Source organism: Echinops telfairi, unplaced genomic scaffold, assembly GCF_000313985.2.
Source record: "Echinops telfairi isolate 266 unplaced genomic scaffold, ASM31398v2 ScPeMD7_7400;HRSCAF=8409, whole genome shotgun sequence".
In the NCBI taxonomy this organism is placed as follows: Eukaryota; Metazoa; Chordata; class Mammalia; order Afrosoricida; family Tenrecidae; genus Echinops; species Echinops telfairi.
The window spans coordinates 23235288-23248823 of record NW_022111300.1 but is presented as its reverse complement, the minus strand read 5'-3'; the positions used below and the strand labels follow the sequence as shown (position 1 = coordinate 23248823).

At 47.2% G+C, this 13536-nt stretch overlaps 1 protein-coding gene across 1 annotated transcript in view; it reads right to left on the bottom strand.

Annotated features, from left to right (window-relative positions):
- The window catches only part of FHOD3 (formin homology 2 domain containing 3), a 521276-nt gene that overhangs the window by 7913 nt on the left and 499827 nt on the right, over window positions 1–13536 (bottom strand). Inside the window, 1 exon segment of the mRNA XM_004703087.3 lies at window positions 4945–5106. Within this exon segment, the coding sequence (XP_004703144.3) occupies window positions 4945–5106 (162 nt within the window).

The following is a 13536-nucleotide window of genomic DNA, read 5'->3' as shown; positions in this document are numbered from 1 at the left end:
GGGGGGGGGTGCGGGGTACGGGGGGTCACATAAGGTGAGTTGGCTCCAACTGTTTCAAGGACGAGAGAAGCCCATGTGAACATTTTACATAATGAGACCCTGATTGGCACCAGCTGGAAAAGTGGCTGACCTGAGCCAGGGGAGGCTGTGGGTTGATTAAGATGCCCTCAGAGGGCCCCAGCTGGCTGTGCACTTCAGCATCAGCAGGATGTTTGGCATGTGTGGGCCTAGCCACGGGCATCAAACACAAAAACAGACACTTAATTATCCCCGCAACTCCCCAAGTGACTTGCGTGTCATAAATCTCTCAGGTTATGGGATGGATTCTGTTTAGTTTTCTGCCATAGCTGGACTGTGATCGTCTTTAGCCAAATGAGTTACAGTCCAAGTATGTGGGTTATTCATTGCCCACTTGCCTCATCGCCACATTCATCGACCGGGTCAAACCCAGCATTGCTCTAGACTGAGGGCTAAACAACGACTAACCTTCGCACTGACTCTGGAAAAGCATTTGCCCGGATCCCTGTAACCTCCCGTGAGAATCTAAAAGGAGTTATCATCCCTTTAGAACTGAAACGCCCATCTACCTCCCACGTCTTTACTGCTTTTATTTTGCGCCCATAGTGCCTTTACTGATACGTTACGCCCGTAACAGATAAACACTTACATGCATGCAGTGCTAGATTTCTTGCAGTAACTGCGTCACAGGATACAATGTTTGGCTAAATAAGAACAGACAGCTGTTTTGCATCATCTTGGAATAAAAACTATACCACAGGAAATTAGTTTATGTCAACCACAAAAACAGGCCAACACTCTCTCTGGCCAGACAGAGGAGGAGAATTAATTGTGACTGAGTTTCTCTTCCTGGGGACACTGTGTGTGTCTCTCTAGGAATCAACTCCTCTCCGGGACCAGAGGGAGGAGCCAGCTCTAATCCCCAAACCAGACTTTAACCTGTGGGGACTGGCCACTGGCCCACGGAGTCTTCTCCTCTGAAGTCCCTGGCCTAACCCTGTCCACCTCTGTCAGGACACTTCCAGGCCTGGCACCTGGAGCCTGATCTTCCAGTGGATGCTTTTCCCAGTCCCCCTTGGCTGATTATTAACACTGATGCTGTCCTTTCAGCCGGACCAGGAGTTAACTGTAAGGTGACCAGACGTTCCGCTTTTGAACAACGGCATTTTTTTAAAGTCCCGATTTTTTGAAAGAATGTACGACAAGCTAGGGTATATGGTTTTTGGCTGCCATCTGGCTATTTTGCCAGGATATGAGTTTTACCAGTGGTGTCCTGCTTTACCAGTGTTAAAATCTGGTCACCTTAGTTAACTGGTGCAACATTTCTGCCATTTGGTTACCAGTTATGAGTTTAATAGGAGCCTTGATGATGTTGAGGTTAGGAATTGGGTCGCTAATGGCAAGATCAGTAGTTCAAAACCACCAGTTGCTTCGTGGGAGAAAGAGTTTTCTAGTTCCCTAAAGAGTTACAGTCTTGGAAACCCACAGGGCCAGTTCTACCTTGTCTGAGGGGGTTGCTATGAATTGGCATCAACTCTGTGGCAGCAAGTTGTTTTGTTTTGTTTTGTTTTAACCAGTTCATTGCGTTAACTCCCAGGAGTGGCACAGATGGTTATGTGTTTTCTCTTGGAAAAGCTTGGACATCTGAATCCACCCAGAGGCTCCTCACGAGAAAGACCTGGTCACCCCTTCCCAAAGATCTGAGCCACTGCAAACCTGGGCGGCGTAAGCTGCCACTGGTGTTTGGTTTGCTTTTTTAATAGAGGTCACTGGAAGGAGGGGCAATAAAGGGCAAGCACAGAAGTAGGTTGACTGGAGGACGCGTAAAGCCTCTTACACATTCACAGAAAGGTTCTTTGTGAAGTACATTTCTTCTCAGGACAGAGAGCAATAAAAAACAAGGGCAAATGATATGCATAAGCCACCCCGAGAAAAACCAGGGCCAACAGCAACAGGCTTGCAGGGCAGCAATTTATGCAATGGGGCTCCTCCAGCCCCTGCTCTGTAACTCCCACCCAACGGCCCTTCCCCCATGGGTCTGAGTAGAAGGTGGTTGGGGAAGACATTGATAGGGCTCCCTTCTGAGTGTGTGTTAACAGGATTTACTGCGACTGCCGTCCTGCGGGGAATAAAATGAACCCTCTCAGGAGCAGGAAGAGGGAAATCTTATTACCAGCAAGAGCCAGGCGTGGCGTGAGATCCCTACACAGTGCACCTCCTCCATCCAGACAACAGCTGTGGCATCAGGGTCATGGCAGAAGAGCAGCAGCAGCAGAACCAGGAGCCAGAGCAGGAGAGGGCGATGGACAGCTTTGGGGCAGAGGGCTGGCTTGTGGAGTAGGGTGCCTCTGGACACTTTATTGGGGGAGCTGGGTTTTCTGACCCTAGGAGCTGGAGCGGAGTGCCTCTGGGTGTTATGCTCTTGGGGCATTTATTAGCAGCCCTAAAAAAAACCTTTGTAACATGTCCTGATTGAGCAATAGGATCCTGAGAATTTCTCCCCTGCTTTCCTGTAACCTTCTAACTCCCTGAACAAACCCTTTAATCCTGCCTTTTGTCTGTGAGTTCTGTCTGTCCATTACAATAAATGACTGAACTCAGGAACTGAAACATGTAAAGAATGCTGTGTGTGATAGAACAAGGCCCGGCATGCCTAGTGGGCGGGGAAGCACAAATTAAATCCGCAAGGGAGTTCTGGTACGATTTCACTCACACCCGTCAGAGAGGCAACAGTTGACACGTTGGCTCAGCTGGAATCAATTGAGACCAATATACAGTGGCATGCGGGTGGATTTGAGGAGGAGTTTGTCATGATGGAGTGAGGCTGAAGAGACGCAACCGAGGGCCCATAATTCTATTCCTGGTCTCACAGTCCTGGTTGTCTCCACTTTATTGGCTCGTGGATCATCCAGGGATCACTTCAAATGCAGATTCTGAATCGGTTGTACTGGGAGGGGCCCATGCATCTGCATTTTTCAACAAGCCTCCAGGACAGTGGTTCTCAAACTTCCTAATGCCGGGACTCTTTCATACAGTCCCTCATGTTGTGGTGACCCCCAACCATAACATTACTTTTGTTGCTACTTCATAACTAATTTTGCTACAGGGGTCACACAGGTGACCCCTGTGAAAGGGTCATTTGATCCCCCAAAGGGGTCGTGACCCACGGGTTGAGAACTGCTGCTTCAGGAGATGTTCATATTGTCTGAGGACCAGTTCTGAGTAGCAAGTCCATAGATAAGTTCTTACAGGAGTGCACATGGAGACAGGCCGTGAATTCAGAGGAGCACCATGAAAACAGTATTGTGTGTGTATGTGTGTGTGTGTGTGTATGTGAGTGTGAGTGTGCAGTACAAGGGGCTTGGCTATTGATACTGAGACCCACATACATATTTCTGATTATGGGAAAGGTGCATTTCTCCTGGATCTTTGGTTTTGTTTTTTCCATTTTAAATACGGAGGAACTACAGCTGGGGTGCATGTGAGAGGCAGGGGTGGGCCCCAACTCAAGGTTCTGAAGAAGTTGGCCTGGATGCAGGGAAGGCACCTCGAATTTTAAAGCTCTGTAAAAGATTCTAACAGGGACATGGTTGGGAACCACAGCTCAGAAGTCTGTTACTCTAAATGCAAACCAAGAACCCAGGGCATCTACCTCATCTGGGAGCTTGTTAGAAACAGATTCTAGGCCCCACCCAGTCTCCTGAACAAGAATAGCTGTTCCACAGGCTTCCAGCGCGTTGAGATGCTCAGTTACTTCTTGGGAGTGTCCCCGTCCCCATTTCTAACGTGGGAAGAGATTCCAGGCAGGAACAGAAGCAGATCGTGCAACTAGAGTAAGAGCCACAAGAGCAACAAGCCCTGGCAATGTGCCAAAGAGAACCACTGGGCCCCACAAGTAGGCATCCCAATGCCCAATCACCTCCTGGGAGGATCTCCATGGTGGACACGTTGGCTCTCCCAAAGCTTAGTTCTTATTGATCACCTACCTATTTGCAGTCACTCCCTTGTCACTCTGCGCCCCGCCCCCCCTCCAGAGGAAGGCAACTAGGCTTCCTTCTGACTGTGTCCCACAAACTCCTTCTCGACCCTCACTTATCCCTGGAGACAGAGCTGGAGGAGACAAGTACTCACTCCCTCTGTTTCCGGAGTGGCCTGGCATGGCCGGATCGAGGGCCGGGGTTCCCTCCTGAAACACCCAAGGGCCACAACTAATGCAGGCAAGTGTTACAAGATGCATGGGAAGCTGGTTTCTCCACCGAGGAGGGTCCCTTTGAGTGGGCGCTGTACCTGCGCCTATAACATAACACCACATCCCAGTGGGCAGGAGCAGGCAGAGGGAGCGCAGCCTAAGGGAAAACCACCACTTTGACTTAGATGGGTCTTCTGTTTGGTAGCAAAAGGCCAAGACTGAAAAAACAGCCTAGAGGAACATGAATCGTTTCAAGCACCCCAGTGATCAGAAATGTTCTCGACTGTTTGTTTCTTACGCTTCAACATTTGTGGCCAACGGTATAGAAGACACTGCCTCTGAAGCAGGTAGCACCAACCTCCAGGCCAGGATGTGGACCCTAGTCCTGGGGAGGCAGAAGGGAAGCCTTTAGCACAGGACCTGGGCAGTACGAGACCAGGGTCCTACACACCAGTGACAGGCAAGGTCCTTTCAGGCTTTCCTGGGGACAGAATATGAACCGAGAGGCCTGGTAGAAATGGCAAATACACGGGACACTGTATTTGTGTGTGGCGGCAGCCCCCTCCCTCCATGTGACCACCAGGAGATGAGGGCATGAAAGGCTTTGTTGGTCTGTGCAGATGAGCAGGGCAGGCAGACACAGACCATGCTTGGAAGCCAGACTTCCTGTGGCTGCCCTTCCCAGAGGCTCACGGCACAAGAGAGTGGGTCCCTCAGCACCCCTGCAGTACACTCACAGGATTTTCTGTTGGCCCGGGATCGCTTCCTCTCCCTGGGCACCGTGCGCTGGCTGGGCACTTGGGTAGCCGACTTGACAATGCGGTCCATGATCTCATCCGCAGCGTCATCCGTGACGTTTGGTGAGTCATTGATCCCCATCGTCCAGGAACTAGTGGACCCTGAAGGATCAGACAACCAGAGAGGGTAATGGGCTCAGAAAGAAGGAAGCAGGTGGTAGCAGAGGGCAGCAGAGGCCGGAGCATGAGCTGCGGGCTATCAGGCCAATGACCCTGGGGCTCTGAACTCCCACCAGCACGGTCTTGGGACAGGGATTTCACACAACCTTGTAATACAGTATAGTCTTGTTGATTGTCTGGAGACCCCTTGGAAAGGTCCGAGTCTTGGAAATGCCCCATGGAGCAGTTCTGATCCACAGCTGGGGTCTCCGTGAAAAGGAATCAATTGGACAGCAACTAACAACAGCCCGCTTCATGAATACCAATGCACTTGCTTCTTCAGTTAAATAGCAAACCAACGCATTTTACACTAAAGATTCTCTTGTTGGATATTCTAGCTACTTAGAAGTCACAACAGGATTGTCCTCTTCACCCAGCCAAGGGGAGGTCACTTAAATTTCTTTTTGGTACATTGGTCTTCCCCCTGAGCAGAGGATTATGTTTGTAAATAGCTCTATGTGAACAGTCCAATTCTGTCAGGAAGGCATCTGCCTGTGACAAGAATGCCCCCACAAGGCATAAGTTCCCAAGGCATGCTAGCAGAGAAGAGTGCTCTTTGAATATATGAAGTACTGTGCCTCTGAGACACATCAACTTCTTGATCAGATCTATTCTATCAGATGGAACGTACACTTCCGTTAGAGGATATGTGGAAAAAATATGCAGAATTATGAGCCTCCTTTACCTTTACTTCCTTTTATTATCTGGGAACAACTCCAAAGGTCTGTGAGCATTCTCAGAGTTTACACCTGTGGATCTCAGGTACCCGGTGACACATCGAAAGTAAATGTTTAGAAAATAATGATGGCAACATATGTACAAATATGCTTGATACAATTGATGTATTGATTGCTATAAGAGCTGAAAGAGCCCCCAATAAAATCGTTTAATAAAAAAATCATAAAAGTTGTATAAATTGTCACTGGAAAGAAAGAACTAGCTTCTCTTCCTCCTCCCCACCACACACAAACACCAATTCACAGAAGGGGGAAAAAGTTAATAAGTACGTTATTTAAAATGTTTGAGTTCTCACATGCTACTTTAAAAAAAACAAATGTTGGTGTTTGCAATTAGCTGCTAGGTAATGAGTTAACAGAAAGCATGTGGTGTTAATGAGAAAGCCGGGCATGGGTCATTGGTCTCTGACTTTCAGAGACGTGTGTTTGTGGTTGGACTTTTCCTGCCCAGATGTCACGTCACTGTAGAGCAGCCATCATTTCTGCTTGTCAAATACCCAGGGCGGGATTAAATGCATAGTAATTCACACTTTCCAGAAGCTGTAGCAGCGGCTATGTGACCCACGTGCATTTGAGGCCCATGGACATTGCACAGCGACCCTCCAATGAGAAGGCTTGTTGTTGTTGACAGAGATATGGTTTTATGCTTTTTTAAAATAGGAGCCTATCTACAGCACGGAATTATGTGAACTGAACACGTGGTGTATTTTTTCTGCTTGAGCTCAAGCACACTTGATGAACTTGTACATGATAAAATCCTGCAGAATATAGGCCTGGCCTGGCCTGGCCTGGGAACGGGTCTTTGAAACTGCTGTGGAGTTTGCTTTGCACCCTCAGGATGGTCTGAGTGTTCTCATTGGAAGCAAGGGGCCTCCTCTCCTACAGCTTTCTGATTGGAAAGGCCCTCCTCAGTGCCAAGCAACCAATAGTGAGTGTGTTTTTCCCGGCAATTTCCTGTTTCCCTTTTTACCTGTTGATTGAGAATTCTATGTCTCGTTTTGAAATGCCAGACAACCCTTCCAAAACACACGCACGCACGCACGCACGCACGCACGCGCGCGCACACAGCTCAATCAAGGGCATTTGTTCACAGTCACACTTTCAGAGCACTGGGCGGGCAATGAAAGCCTCATCTGATCTTCCTACTGACAATCTGTCACCGTGCACATCCCACACATCCCTAAGGTCCAATTCCACTCAAAGAGGACGTGTCAGGGATGCTGCAGGGGACCATCCCAGGAATGTCGCACTCCGTGTTGTGAAGACTCTATTATCTCATGGTCTCGTTCCTGGCTTGACGGTTTTATCCCCTCTCCTTGATGTCTATGCAAACTTTGTGGTTACCATTCACATGTGTCCTTCCCAGTCCAGCGGGTTTCTCCTCTAGGACCCACTGCACCTGCATGTCACCGCAGAGGCAGACTCCTTTCATGACCTGAATGCCCCCTTTGCTCCTCATGGCCTCCTACATGTTAGCAGGACCATGGTATGCACTGAGCTACGGTGGAAATGACTGAGTGTTCTAGACCACGAGTCTCATACACCTTTATTTTTTAAATATGAAAATCATGGTTTAAACTATAAGGCTGTAATTTATTTTCCTTTCTAGCTCTAGCCCCAAGAAATACTCTAAAAGAAAAGTGACTATGTCAAAATAGGCATTATTTTGCTTTAATATATAAATGCTTACCTTTATTTCAGAATAATTCCCTGGACACAGACTTATAGTTAAGAGCTCTTTCCTTCAGCATTTAAAAAAAATTCTAATTTTTCCCCCCTGGATTCTGTAGTTTCTGCTGAAAAGTGAACCATCATCATTCTTGCCCTCACCCCACTGTAGGATGCTTTATCATGTATATGTATGAATATGTAATCTTATCATCCCATGGTTCAATCCTGTCCAGCAGAATTGTACAATTGCTATCACCATCAGTTTCCCAGCATTCTTTTTCTCCATGGGCTCCTTGACATCATCTCCCCTTCACTCCCTCTCCACCCTGCACCCCTCTCCCCAAAAGCCTTATTCTACTTGCTGTCTCTATAGGCTCATCAATCCTGGGTTTCATATATAGAAAAATGGAAAACCATAGGACACAACTTCAAGAGGGGGACCTCCAATGATATAACACTTCTGAGATACACCCTAATGTGAGCAAACTAAAACCAAACCAAACAATTCAAACCCAAAATACAGACGATTTTGGAAACCAGATCAGGTTCAGCATACATCGTAGGGGGGATCGACTGACAAAGTTTTAACTGTTCAAGTAAGATGAATGCCTTTGATCTTCTGTACTGATCTCTTCACAGTTCTCTGCTTAGTGGCCACTTTCCTCCCATCCCTCAATTGTAGACAGAGTCCCCAGAGACTTATTTCCTATGTAGTCCCACAAATGAATCTTGTGGAATCTTATGCCTATTTTGATATAGTTACTTTCCTTTTAGAGTATTTCTTGAGGCTAGAGTTTTAGAAAGGGTAATAAACTACAGCCTTATAGTTTAAAACATGATCTCCAGTATTTTAAATTGGGCTCCCACTGTCATCAGTAGCCTTCTGTGTACCAGATTCTCGCAGTTTAGGCTCTGATACTAGTCCCTCCTTAGACCTCCTTTAAGACCCCAGACAGTAATTTACCTGCTAGCCGGGCACCATCTACATCCTTGGCCACGTTTTCTATAGCTCCCAGGTCTTGTGTTTTCTTCCTGAGGACGAGTATTGAGCATGGCCATGATGTAAGCACAAGTTGTTCTTAAGTTGGAGCTAGATTTAGTGTAAGTCCTGACCCCATTTCTGGATCTATGTTTTTGTTTTACTTTTAATTTGTTATTACTTGGTGCTTAATACATATGGCACATCATTCCATAGTTCAGTCTGGTCAAACGGAACTGTGCGATTGCTCCAATAGTCAGATTCTTAACATACCTTTCCTTCCTGGTCTCCTTTATGTCGTCTCCCTTGTACTCCTCCCCAACTCCCTATACTCCCTCCCCTCCACCCCTTACCGTTATTCTATTTTCTGTCCCATAGACTCATCAATCCTGGGATTCATTTACAGAAAGACAAAACAAGTCACACTACTTCCACAGGTGAGTCCCAATGCCACAGGGCCTCTGAGGCACCCTCCTAAGAACAAGCACAAACAGAATGTCTGCTGCCCATTTGCCAGAAGGATGCATTTCTTAATGCAGTGTATTGGATGTTGATGAAGCAGGACCTTGAGGGTCCACCTACCAGCAGGTCACTGCTCTTGGTACAGCGGTCTTCTGCTTCCTCAGGCACCACGTACTTTCCAACTGAAGTCCTCGGGTTACAAGTGTGTCTGAGGTAGGCCCCAGTTCATCTAATGGAATTCTCACTTGAGAGCTCACTGGTGTAGCCTCTGGGGCATGCTGTGTGCCCCAAAGATCCAGGATTCAGTAACCCAGTGTTCCAAGGACCTGGCCTGGGTCCCCAAGATTCCCCTAGACTCCCGAGTTCATTGTGGCCCATTTATTGCATGCCACCAGAGTCACTTCCCCCCTAGGGTCCCCAAAGCCTTTTCTGTCATTCTTCCCCCCACCTGGGGGTCGGTCCTCCCTCTTTTCCTACCCCCAGACCTGCCTTTGTGCTCCCCCAGACGTGCTTGCTCCCTTCCCCTCTGCTCAGTGGTCTTTCCCAACGTCCTCCCCTCCCTCTGATGATAGGGCTTTCTACCTGCGGTGGGCAGGGGCAGGGGGGAGGCTGCCTCATCATAGGTTTACATGACAGCCACTCAATACCTGTCCTTAAACAAGATCGCATCTCTTCTTTATGGCTGTTTATATGATTTTATCTTTCCTTTTTCTAAACCAGTTTTTATGGTGTGCCGTGGTATGGTTTATTTTGTATTTACTCTGCTTGAGATTCGCCTTGTTTCTTAAATATCTGGATAGCTATTGTTCGCTGTTCTGGGAAATTTCAGCTATTACTTCTTCAAACTTGGTTCTCATTCGTCCTCTCTTTCTGGGATTACAGTTACACTGATGTTAGACCAGTTGCTACTTACCCAAGGATCTTAACTATGTATCTTTTTGTTTCTAATTTTTTTTTTTCAGTTTGTACATTTTCTACTAACCTGAGTTCACTGATCTTATCTTTTGGCCGAGACTGGTGTGCAGAACCCATGGCTACGAACTAAATTACAACTCCTAGTGGCCTTATATGTCAGAGTAGAGCTACTCAATTGGATGTCCAAGGTTGTAAATCTTTACCAAAGCAGCCTGCCACATCTTTCCCCCACAGAATGGCTGGTGGGACAGTGAGCAGCCCAGCACTGAGCCACCCCACCACCGGGGTCCTGGGGTCTACTGTCAAAGGCATCAAGTGTCCTCCTGGGGCTGTTTCACTGGGCAGCAACAGAATGTGCACTTGGTTCTCTTAATATGTGAGGGCACGGGAAACTCCTACGGCTAGGATTCCGGCTCACACAGCACTGGTTTCTTCCAAACACTCCCCTAAGATTGGTGGGTGGTTGCAGACCAGCTCGCTCAGTAATACACTTGCCTTAGTCTTGTTAGGATGCCTTCAAAAACAAAAATTCAAAATATAGAGAGTCAATAGTGGAATAGAGCTTTTTTTTGGGGGGGGGGCTGCGGGCACAGAGGTGGTGGCAAGGTGAATGGGTAACGATGTCAAGGGGTCCATATAGATAAAGCCTGTTTAGAAACGGATTGTGGTAGCAAACATACAATTATGCTGGACATTATTTGAACTATAGAATGATTTGATATACGTATTCATCCCAATTGGCAATAATTAGAGAATAGTATCTTTCAAAAGGACCATCTTTCGGGCCTGTTACAGTCAAGGCAAAGAGGTCAGCTCAGAAGGTATGGTGGCTACTTTGGGGGGCTCCAGTGGAGTCACTTTGAGAGATGTTTCTTAATCTACTGGATGATCGTAGGGGCTTATGATGAAGAAGTCTGATGAAAATGGAAAGCTATACTGATGAGAAAAAAGCCAGGAAAGTTACACGGAGGAATTTTTTCCCGTCACAACAATGTACCTGCTCATTCTTTGACTATCGCAAACCCTGTCCTATTAGAATTTCCTCAGGAAAACCGCACCCGCGCTCCCAGCCGACAGCCTGCTGCCCCTTCAGAGTGATTTCCACTCTCCAGATGCAAAGACCGTGCAAAGGAAAGGCCTTCGCTTCCCGGGAGCGTGCCAAGCCTGCCACTTTGCGGCGGCTGACGCCCAGGAGTGCAGAATTCATCTAGGAAGGCTTAAAGGGATGGAAACATTGCCTTCAGAACTGTATAAACCCACGTGTAGGATGGTATCAAGAAACAATAGCTTCCTGCTTGGATATATTTTGTTTAATAATGTTTTCTGTAACTGTATAGCAAGACTTGCCAAATACGATCCTTCTAAGTTTGTTTGCCAACCACTCCCATCCCCAGAGAGATATTTTTGTAAAGGTGCGCTTTTTTCCCCTTTCACATGTTTAAAGAAAAAAAAAGTTGGCATAGCAATACTTAGAAAAAGACCTCCTGGAGGGGAGGGTGTGGCTGGCCAACAAACATAGAAGGCACTTGTTAGTTGTATCAAACACAGTCCATTCCAATTCTGCACTGGAATGAGCCACCTTTTTATTCATTTTTTTCCTGTTTTCCGTTAACTTCATTTTTTAAAAAAATCGTTTCATTGGGGCTCATACAATTCATCACAATCCATACATACATACATCAATTGTGTAAAGCACACTTATACATTTGTTGCCCTCATCATTCTCAAAATTCACTTTCCTCTTGGGTTCCTGGAATTAGCTCCTCATTTTCCTTTTTCCCCATCCCCTCCCTCCCTGCTCCCCACTCCCTCATGAACCCTTAATAATTTATAATTTATTATTATATCTTATCTTACACTGCCCAGCGTCTCCCTTTACCCACCCTTCTGTTGCCCATTCCCCAGAGAGGAGGTTATATGTAGATCCTTGTGATCGATTCCCCCTTTCTACCCTCGCTTCCCTCCCGGTATCACCACTGTCTGCCCTACACGGGCCAGTATCGGAGACAGTGTGGGATGTGCGACTGAGCTGACCCCACCACACTGAGGCAAAACCTTTAACTTCATTGTAATGGCAACTCTGAGTTCTCCATGGTAAATTCAAGCCTGTAAATCCCCTGGGGCTCTGATGCTAGTCCATCTTGGTTACCAGCCACATTTTCTCCTTTGTATCTTGGCTTGTAATTCTGGAGGACTTTGTGTGCACAAGAGCGTTGAGATTGAAGTCAGTGCCCTTTCCCCCCACTTCTTCACCATTCCCAGTGGTAGGCAGAGAGAGCAAGGTGCTGGACTTGGCCCCTTAGCAAGGGCCGTCTTGGTAAGAAGCGCTGAGCCGCTGGGTTTAGAGAGGTCTTGAGGCTCTAAGTTCCTTTGTCCGTTTGTTACAGGTGCTCCTTCTAGCCTGCCTTTTCTTCCTTGGCACTGCAGACCTCTCTCTGCCTTTTTGGCCTAGGGGCCCCTTCAATTGCCCTGACACTTAGCATATGTCTGCTAGGAAAACTGTTTGCAGTTCGAGCAACTTTAGATTCCAATCTCTTATGCCAGCCTGCCTGGGGGTTTGTTCTGTGGATTTCTCTTTCTCATTAGAGTTGCTGGACCCATGAAAGCCCGAGACTTGGCCTGGGCCCAGGCTTGGCAAGTGCTCCTAGAGCAGCAGGTGCTTGTGGTCTCAGCTCACCCAGAAGGGTGTTTCTCTCTCTCTGGAACGCTAGGTCGTTGCAGTGTAATGAATGGCTCTTCTAGTCATAGTCATTGTTACTCCCACCAAATGATAACCCCCCTCCACTGTATCCAGATAAGAAAAGCTGTGGAAAGATGATGAGATTTAGCTGCAGGAGTGCTGGTTAAACACAGTTACCCATGAGTGAGTGTCATCCTGCTGGGTATAAAATGAGCCATCTTGGGAGGAAGAAGGGGGCATTTTACTACTAGCAAGAGAGAAGAGTCGGGAGTAGAGCCTCCTTTGGACCCTGATATTCCTGCACCCTGTACTTCCTTGATCCAGGGGACAGCTGTGATACCAGAGCAGCAGCAGCAGCAGCAGCAGAACCAAGAACCAGAGCGTAAGAATAGTGGGCTTCCCAGCTTGCCGAGCCAGTGAAAAGAATACTTTGGGCAGGAAGCTGACTTGTAAGAGTAGCATGTCTCTAGGTACCATATATACTCATGCATAAGCCGAGTTTTTTCAGCACATTTTTAATGTAGTTTTTGTGGTAAAATCAGGTGCCTTGGCTGATATTCAGGTTGGCTTGTACTCAAGTACATATGGTAATTATTGTTAGGTTTGTTGACCCACAGAGCTGAGTGCCTTTGGGCTGAGGCCTGCGGTGGAGTAGTGTGCCCTTTGGGCATTATTGGTGGCCCCAAATGAACGTTCTAACACACTACCAGCAAGCCAAAGATCAGAGAGGCCTGCCTGTGGGCCTGGTTTAGAAGAGGCTGTCCTATCTGAACAACTGCATCCTGAGTATATGTAACCTGTGAACATTTTATTAAGACCCACAATCACGAGTATTGGCTGTAAATTCCGTGTGGTCATTGCAACGAGTTATTGAACACAGTTTAAAAACAGAGGTGAACAATCTGGAGGAGAAAACAACAGGACTGATA